At 42.1% G+C, this 10,046-nt stretch overlaps 1 protein-coding gene across 1 annotated transcript in view; it reads right to left on the bottom strand.

Annotated features, from left to right (window-relative positions):
* Window positions 1-303: 303 nt before the first annotated feature.
* Window positions 304-10,046, bottom strand: part of rars2 (arginyl-tRNA synthetase 2, mitochondrial) — a 76,250-nt gene continuing 66,507 nt past the window's right edge. The window contains exons 17-20 of the mRNA XM_078542434.1: window positions 8,546-8,641; window positions 8,003-8,077; window positions 6,951-7,014; window positions 304-3,366 (exon numbers count right to left, since the gene is read on the bottom strand). Of these exons, the coding sequence (XP_078398560.1) occupies window positions 3,280-3,366; window positions 6,951-7,014; window positions 8,003-8,077; window positions 8,546-8,641 (322 nt within the window). The 3' untranslated portion in view covers window positions 304-3,279. The remainder of the gene's footprint in view (window positions 3,367-6,950; window positions 7,015-8,002; window positions 8,078-8,545; window positions 8,642-10,046) is intronic.

The following is a 10,046-nucleotide window of genomic DNA, read 5'->3' as shown; positions in this document are numbered from 1 at the left end:
TCCAATCTTCTGGCCTTCCACCTATCTTTGCACAATTATATGCTCTTTCTTTAAGTTTGATGCTATACTTAATAGCAATGAGCATGAAAGCAAGCTCCTGACAGCAGTCTACCTATAAATAAAACCACCAGAGAAAATGATCCATTATTCGAGTTCCAAATTGTCACCACATTCCTAAGATCATTCTGTTAGTATTAGGGAGCAGTCAAACAATGGAAGTGGAAGTCTGGCCCAATTAAAAAAAAAAGTGCAATGAAACAAGAGGTACAGACAACCCCAAATAAGGAAAACAGCCACTGCCAGTTTTTACTGTGAAGCTTCTTTAATGGTTTACAGTTAAACCCAGCAGTCCCTATGACTACTGCAAGGTATACAAAATTAGCCATTCAGCAACTGATAGCACGCAAGCTCATCGTTTTGCAAGCAGTTCAAAACTTCAGTGCTTTTGTTCAGTCTTGGACCATGGTTACTGCTATTGGACCTGCATCTGTGGAGTGCGACAGTCAGTCAGCAGTCCTTTGTAACTGAAAACTAGTTTTGCATGGGAGCCGGTCACAATGTGCCCTTTATGTTGTACTTGGGACACATTCTGAGCTCTGCTTTCTCTTAAGTGATACATCCTTAATATTAGGAGAGCTCAGTAGGGATTGTCACTTCATGGAAAATAAGCTTACAAATTGCCAAGTTGTGAAACACAGTTCTAAATTACACCACACCCACCCAACTTTCTTCATGGGTGCTCATACACTTGGCTTTAATGCATTCATCAACCAGATGAGGTGTAACACCGGAGTAATATTAGCATTTTCATGTTGAGGTGTACCTCAAATTAGTTTCCTTGGATGAAAAGGTGCAGTAAATATACCCACAAGCTCTCATCTGATAAAATAATTTGGTGAGGGGCTGGGGTAGCCCAGGAAGAGAAAGAGATCTTGCATTTTCATCCTGCACAGCATCAGGGAAATAATCGATAGGTTACTGCTTAGAGATAATGCCTGCAACTCATTTCTTCATCCTCTCCAATTAGCATTGATTTTCCTTTCCTGCATTGCACTTCCAGATCAGCTATAGGATAGCCAGGTACAGAGTAACCCCTGTAAGCTCCTTTACTCTATTTAAACTCCACATCAATTTGCCAACGATTTTCTGACCGTTATCCATACCAGTTATTTTATGGCCACTTTTGAACCTGTAAATCTGTGTCTCCTTAATACTGGCCAAGTTCATTCACAACCAGAGGAGATTTTACCCCAAAAATATGGTTGTATACAAGTCCAGGTTGCAGAGCTAAATAGACACTGTACTGTTAACCAGCAACTTTTATAATAAGCAATAATTGCAGCTAATTCTAATGAATAATTACCATGTAACAAAATAACATTGTGACATACTGTGTAGGTTCATGACTTTGATTTTTCATGAAAGATCCCAAACCAAATAAAAACAGAAGAATTGTGTTTGTGAAATAGTGCATGATGGTATATTCTTGAGAATATCATGTCTCGTCTCAATTGACTTGACTTATCTCTAATCACACAATTAGAAACAGAACCCCAACTGTAAATGTTGGCCGGGCGTTTGCAAGTTACTTTGGCCATATTTCCTTCAGGGTAGAAATCCATCTCAGGTAGTCAACGTGCAATGGGTAGAAATAAAAGGGCAGCTCATGGGATTTTTAAAGCAAGTTGCTTGTTAAGCTCAGTACTGAATAAACACTCAAGGTCTAGATAGATTCTTGATAAGCAAGGAATGAAAGGTTATTGGAGGTAGTTGGGAATGTGGAGTTGAGGTTACAATCAGATCAGCCATGATCTTATTAAATTGTGGAGCAGGCTGTCTACTCTTGCTCCTAATTCATATGTTCATATGTATCACACATTGCCTAGCCCACATAATCTAATCTTCTTCAGCCCTGTACTGCTCAATGTTAAGAATGTGGTTCTGGTTGGCCATTGCACCCAGAGTAATAATTTGAATCATTGATCCACTTGTACATGATGTCACCTATTACAGAATACAACTCTTTACAATCTACATTAATGACTTGGATGAAGGGATGGACTGGATTGTAGCCAAATTTGCTGATGATATACAGGTATGTAGGAAAGTAAGTTGTGAGGAGGATACAAAGAGTCTGCAAAGGGATATAGATAGGTTAAATGAATGGGTAAAAATGTGGCAGATGGAGCATAATGTAGGAAAATTTGAGGTTGTCCACTTCGGTAGAAGAATAGAAAAGCAGATTATTTAAATGGAAAGAAACCGCAGATTGCTGCAGTACAGAGGGTTGAGTGTCCTTACAGATGAATTACAAGAAATCAGCATGCAGATACAGCAAGTAATTCAGAAGGCAAATGGAATGTTGGTCTTAATTACAAGGGGATGGAGTATAAAAACAGGGAAGTCTTGCTACAATTGTACAGGGCATAGGTGAGATCGCACCTGGAATACTGTGTACAGCTTTGGTCTCCTTAACTTAAGGAAGGATACCCTTGCATTGGAAGCACTTCAGAGAAGGTTCACTGGGCTGATTCTTGGCATGAAGGGGTTGGACCTATACTCACTGGAGTTTAGAAGAGCCAGAAGTGATCTTATTGAAACATAAGATTCTGAGAGGGTTTGACAGGGTAGATGCTGAAAGGATGCTTTTTCTTGTGGGGGAAATCTAAAACTAGGGGGCACGGTTTAAAGATAAAGGGTCTCTCATTTAAGACAGAGATGAGGAGGAATTTCTTCTCTCAGAGTATTGTTAGTCTTTGGAATTCTCTTCCGGACAGCAGTGAGGTCATTGAATTATATTCAAGGCTGAGTTAGATAGATTTTTGACTGACAAAGAAGTCAAGGGTTATGGGGAACAGGCAAGAAAGCGCTGTTAAGGTCACAATCAGATGAGTCATGACCTTATTAAATGGCAGAGCAGGCGTGATGGGCCGAATGGCCTGCTCTTGCTCCTATTTATTATGATCCTAGTTCTGTGAAATAGGCTGTCTGAAACCAGGCAGGTTATTCTCTGCTCTTCATTTTTCTCCTTTCTGGACCGTGGGCCATGCACTGCACGGAGCTGAGTTATAGGGACAACTGCTCTCTGCTGCATGTTGTACAAGGGCAGTTTCAGTCTTCCATCTTGTTTTTCCTTCTTCCTTGTGGGTACTCAGATAAAAACAAAGTTTACTTTGGGTTTAATCAGTTTTTGTAAACCTGTGTGCTTAATCACACCTTTACTTAAGTTACGTTGAGTAAAGTCATTAAATTGGCTAGAATATAAAAGCAAATGTTTCATCACATCTTCTCCACTGGAGTTATACCAAGCAGCTTCATTCCATTGGCTAGTACAGAAGCAGTTCCCTTGAAAAGTAGAAATCTTGCCTAGAATAAAAGAGGAACAGAGGTGAAATATCTCTTGGGAGTGTTAATACTGGATCAGCAATTTTAGCAATAACATGCACTCCTTGGATTGAGGAGGGGAAAGGTACCCAGTTTACTGGAAGCATAATACTGTGGATGCTGGAAATCTGAAACAAAAGCAAAAAATGCTGGAAAAACAGTTCCAAAGAGAAGTGACACTGGACTCGAAACATTAACTCTGTTTCTCTCTCCACAGATGCTACCAGACCTGCTCAGTTTTTCGAGCATTTTCTGTTTTTTTTAATTGCCAATTTTATTAGTTCTTATGTTCAACTTTGCTTTTTTTTAAAAATGAAGGTACTGTCAATTGACTATACTTAAAAAAAGAAAACAGCTTTTATGATCTAAGGTGTGTAAAATTCTCAGGTGTCATGACAAAATCCATGCAATATTAACAAGGACTGTGACTCAAACCATAGCTTCTCAGTTAAGAGTCTGGTGAGATTGCCAAAGATGTCATAAACAAAAGGATAAAGGGGTGTTGACAGTGGTGATATTAGCTAAAGGATGAGCTAATGGTGACATTAAGGGTAGAAAGCAGGATGACAAGTGACAGATAGCCCTAGTGGGGGTGGGGTGGGGGGAGGGGATCGAAATAGGCTAAAAGGTAGAGATAAAACAATGAATGGAAATACATTTTAAAAATAATAATAGAAATAGGTGGGAAAAGAAAAAAAAATATAATAATTATTAGAAAAAAGGGGATCAAAAAGGGGTGAGGATGACAGGGCCCTCAACTGTGTCCAACGCATCTCCCACGCCTCTGCCCTCACACCTTCCTCTCCCTCCCAGAAACACGATAGGGTCCCCCTTGTCCTCACTTTTCACCTCACCAGCCTCCACATTCAAAGGATCATTCTCCGCCATTTCCGCCAACTCCAGCATGACGCCACCACCAAACACATCTTCCCTTCACCCCCCTGGCGGCATTCCACAGGGATCGTTCCCTCCGGGACACCCTGGTCCACTCCTCCATCACCCCCTACACCTCAACCCTCTCCCATGGCACCTTCCCATGCAACCGCAGAAGGTGCAACACCTGCCCCTTTACTTCCCCCTTCCTCACCGTTCAAAGGCCCAAAAACTCCTTTCAAGTGAAGCAGCACTTCACTTGCACTACCCTCAATTTTGTCTACTGCATTCGCTGCTCCCAATGTGGTCTCCTCTACATTGGAGAGACCAAACACAGACTGGGTGACCGCTTTGCTGAACACCTTCGGTCTGTCCACAAGCATGAACCAGGCCTTCCTGTCGCTTGCCATTTCAACACACCACCCTGCTCTCATGCCCGCATGTCCGTCCTTGGCCTGCTGCAATGTTCCAGTGAAGCTCAACGCAAACTGGAGGAACAGCACCTCATCTTCTGATTAGGCACTTTTACAGCCTTCCAGACTTAACACTGAGTTCAACAACTTCAGATCATGAACTCTCTCCTCCATCCTCACCCCTTTTTGATCCCCTTTTTTCTAATAATTATTATATATATATTTTTCTTTTCCCGCCTATTTGTATTATTATTTTTAAAATTTATTTCCACCCATTGTTTTATCTCCACCTTTTAGCCTATTTCGATCTCTTCCCCCCACCCCACCCCCACTAGGGCCATCTGTCACTTGCTCATCCTGTTTTCTACCCTTTATGTCACCATTAGCACATCCTTTAGCTAATATCACCACCGTCTACACCCCTCTGATCTTTTGTTTATGACATCTTTGGCAATCTCTCCTTTGCCTCCACCTATCACTGGCCCTCTATCCAGCTTCACCTGTCCAAACCCCCTTAAACAGCTTATATTTCACCACACTTCTATTTCTCTTTAGGTCTGATGAAGAGTCATACGGACTCAAAACGTTAACTCTGTCTTCCTCTCCATAGATGCTGTCAGACTTGCTGAGTTTTTCCAGCAAATTTTGTTTTTGTTTCAGATTTTCAGCGTCTGTAGTATTTTGCTTTTATCTCTGTGACACTAAAGCATATAGCCAGGAGCAAGACCAGGATTTAGCTTTGCTCTTTATTGCAAGAACTGAGCCTCACTGAGACCTTACTCTCTGCTGCTCACCTCGCTATATTGAAATATCTTTGAAATGTTTAACTCCTGCTGCCCATATGGGTAAATTCTAACTCTGTTAGGAGCCAGTTTCATGTTAATGGAGACGGTATTTAACCAAACTCTTTGCAGGTGTGAAAATGCTTTGTATGGTTAATGCTCACTGAGCAATTGCACTTACACTGGGCATGAATAAACTCTAATCAATATGGTACTGTCTTGACCTGTTGCAGTTGTGAAAAATAGAATTGGAGTGGGATAGCTAAGAGCTGGAACACAATTCTGGACGTTCAAATCCAGTTTAGTTATTGCACATATTCAGTGTCACCACACTACTTATACCAATATGGCTTCTTGCCATACTCCAATTTTCCAAAGGCTTTGCCATCTCCATACAATCTTACAGACTCAGACATTTACAGCACAGGGGAGGCCATTTGGCCCATTATATCTATGCTGGTCAACAAAGATATGACTACACTGATCCCATTTTCCAGCACTTGGCCCATAGCCCTGGAGGCTATAGCAACGCAAGTGAATATCTAAATTCTTCTTAAATGTTACAAGAGCTTCTGACTCAACCACCCTTTCAGACACTGAGTTCCAGACTCCAACCACCCTCTGGGTGAAAAATTTCTCCTCAACTCCCCCCTTAGCCTTCTACCTCTTACCTTAAATCTATGCCCCCTGGTTATTGACCCCTCTACTAATGGAAAAATTGCCTTCCTATCCACCCTATCTATGCTCCTCATAATCTTATACGCCTCTATCAGGTCCCTCTCAACTTTCGCTGCCCAAAGGAAAACAATCCCAGCCTATCCAATCTTTCCGCATAGCTCAGACCCTCCAGCCCAGGCAGCATCCTGGACATTCTCTTCTGCACCCTCTCCAATGCAATCACAGCCTTCCTATAATGTGGTGACCAGAACTGCACGCAGTACTCCAGCTGTGGCCTAACCAGCGTTTTATACAGTTCCAGCATAACCTCCCTGCACTTGCATTTTATGCCTCGGCTAATAAAAACAAACATCCCATATGCCTTCTTAACTACCTTATCTACCTGCCCTGTTATTCTCAGGGATCTGTGGATATGCACACCAAGGTCCCTCTGATCTTCAGTACTTTAAAGGTCCTACCCTTCATAGTGTAATCCATTACCTTGTTAGCCCTCCCCAAGTGCATTACCTCACATTATCTTGACCAAGACCACCTTCTAAGGATCACCTCATTTTAGGTCCACAAGTTACTGAACAACAACTTGCCAATCCCAGAGATGAAGTGTATCTGTTGCTTCTGTGTTAACTTTAATTAAAAGTTTTTTGTTAAAAAGACAATGTCTGGAGGATTAATCCATTAGGCAGCCTCAGGGCTCAAACCTGTGATCTGAAGCTGATAGAAGAAAAATGCTAATTGGATTTTTAAAACTTTTTTATATATAAACACTATGCAATAATATCTTATAACAGCTGAATAGATATGATGCATAATACATACTAACCGTTGCTACTTTAGGTAAGCTGCCCTTAACGTGCAGAGTCCTATGAGCTATAGAAGCAAGACGGCTGTGAAAAAGAAATTGAAAAAAAATTCAGCACATTTATAGTTTAAAAAAGGTATTGGGAAGCAAAGGCATTGCATTTTTTTTAACATTCAGTGGGGCCCCTACATGACTTCCCTGGGCTACCAAGCAGAAAATGAAGTGGGTCAGGCAGGATGCCTACTCTAGGTTGCTATTTGGTCAAGTGGACCGGAAACTGCTCAGGTATAAATATTGGGTAAGGGCAGGATCAGATTCAGTTGTGATCCTGTCCAGTCAGAAAGCCTCACTTGTACTCTTAGATGAAGATTGGAGGGCTACCACTGTGCACTGAACCATATCTCAATTCAAGTCTTCTCAGAATAGAGGAAGTGTGGAGAAAACTAAGAAATATATTGACAATTGCTGAAAATATATTTAATAACAACTTCAGGTAACTAAGGGTTTTGTATTTTTTTAAAATTAAAATTGGCAAATCCTCAAAAGCACTTCGGCAATAATCAGTTTGAATTTCATAATCAAGATGTCAAAGGCAACTGAGGGATGAACTCATCCTTGGAACAACAATACCAGGGAGGTCTTTCCAGCATCACTCACACCCTGAAAACTAAAGCAACCAGGTTGATTCAGTCTCCACCTGTGTCTGGTGGAGATTCCATGAACTACTCTGATGGCTTTGTGCAATGAATTGACCTGCACATTGAAGGGTTATCACAAGAATAGCAACAGTTCTGATTGTGCAATTGACTATTTTTTATAGTCAGGAATAAATGTGACATTTTGCTACTGACCATTAATTGTTGGGTGGCCAGTTTATGTTGGTCAAGATATCGTGAAACCGAATGATAGCCCAATGCTACTCCAAAATACTAAATCTGATTTTATTCATCCCGAAAGTCAGGAGTTTGCAGCTGTTCAAGGTGTTTGCAGAGAACACATATTCCACAGCGATGAAGCTTCAGGCATTGAATTCTGTCACCTACAAACATTATTGAGGCAGCAAGAGTCTTTACCTCAACATTATCAGGTAGTTAACAAGATGTTTAGGTTGGAGGTCCTCTGAAACCTGGTACAGAACTTCATCGTACCTTAAAAACAAAAAAAGGACACAAATATCTGAAACTCCTCACCATGACACGACGTGCACTCCTTCAAAATGAAATTTCTAGAAGTACTTCTTACAGAATCAAAATGAGCAAAATGATTGCTGTGTAAATTTAATGCACAAAATATTTCCACCTTCTTTACTTGCTCAAGGGATGCGGGTGCCGCTGGCAAGACAAGTATTTATTGCCCTTGGGAAGGTGATGGAGAGTCACCTTCTTGGATTGCTATAGTTTTGTGTGGTGCAGTTACACCAACAGTGCTGTTAGAGCGGGTGTTCCAGGATTTTGATCCAGTAGAGTATGCAACAGGTCAGGGGTGGAATTTAGAAGAGAAAGAACAAGAACATTCGCTAACAAAAGGAACCCACTACTCACAGCTATTAAATCCAGAATTATAGTTTTGGAATCCCTTCCCAAAAAATATAGCTGCATCTGTTATCAACTTTGTACCTGAGGAGATGCTGTAGTAAAGTAATTGCCTGAGGATCTTGTAAATAAGCTGGGTTGAACTGCACCTGGACATCATTTTGACATGTTCTCTGTAAACTAAATTTTAAGAAAAATTACAGTTGTAAATACATGAAGGAGAACAAGCAATATTGGACACTTCAGCCCTGCAGCCAGCATCAATAGTAGCATTGCTAAGTTAATTTTATCCAGATTTACAAGAACTTGTTAACCATTAGATGGTGCATTTTATTCCCAATTTGCTGGTCATTCAATAGGAATCTCTCGGCCATAACTTCCAAGCTCCAGGGTGTTCTTTTGGGGAGGGGGTGGGGTGAGTACCCCAAAGATGCACTGGGGAATCACCGCCAAACCCCAGAAGTATCACAGCTGAGGTTTGCACGGTAATTGCCCAGAGGTGCAAATTTTCCCTGGGCAATTGCCCTGCACTGGGGGCCATCCGGAAATGTGATTTAAATCGCAAACTTCAGTTGGTTCCAACTGTGTTACATCAATGGTTATCCAGAAAAAGTTAGAAGAATTAAAGCCTCTTCTAACTTCTGGGTGACTATTGTACAGACCCACACTGACACCCACCATGGGACTAGACCCTACACGCCAAGCCCCCCAGGGTGCTTTCACCACAGGACTCTTCCCTCCCTCCCCCCCATATCCCACCCCACTCCACGGGACTCTTCCCTCCTCCCCACCCACCCCCCAGGACTCTTCCCTCCTACCTCCTCACCCCACCCCACGGGACTCTTCCCTCACTCCACCAGACTCTTCCCTCCACTACCTCCCACCCATCGGGACTCTTCCCACATAATTCTTTCCAAAGCCTCTCCTCCATCCTGGAACTACTGGAGCTCAGGGTTTGAAGGGAGGCCAAAACTTGCATGGTGTGTGGTGGAGCGGGGGTAGGGAAGTTCTCCTGCTCCTCATGGCCCAAGAAGTGCTGAAAGAGCCAATTAACTTTGGGGAGTTGGTAGCTCCTGCTTGAGCTCATTGGCCAGGAGTCCGACAGCTAAAGGTCTCTCCCTCACTTTCTGTTACATTCAAGTTGAGCACTGATGAGGTCATCAGGTTATGACTATGGTTCAATCATTAGGCCACTGCCTGCATCTCCTGTGCCCTGAATTATGCAATTGAGCATCTAAATGGACAGGAATGGGTTCAGGCTGTCCAATCCTGATACTTGATTCCCACCCTCTCCCCAAATTACCCTTTTCCGTCCTTTGCTGGTACGTTGGGACAGTCAAAGCCTGACTGTCTAACATTCACAAATGCACATGCTCATAGTAGAAAAAAAGCTGGTAAAAGTGGAGGCACGCAACCAGTGTAAAAAATTTTAGTGACTAACCTGTCTCCCGAGAGTGGACTGGTCGCCCACCTCCTAACCCATCTCTGTTAAAACCACAAGTGGTTGTTTTCCATACTTAATTAGTCAGGAATAAGAATGACTATTCAAAAGCAAAACCAGTAGGAACTCTTTGGAGATAACACA

The sequence above is a fragment of the Cetorhinus maximus genome, chromosome 5 (assembly GCF_964194155.1).
Source record: "Cetorhinus maximus chromosome 5, sCetMax3.hap1.1, whole genome shotgun sequence".
In the NCBI taxonomy this organism is placed as follows: Eukaryota; Metazoa; Chordata; class Chondrichthyes; order Lamniformes; family Cetorhinidae; genus Cetorhinus; species Cetorhinus maximus.
The sequence above is the reverse complement of the archived record's forward strand: the minus strand, read 5'-3'. Positions and strand labels throughout refer to the sequence as shown.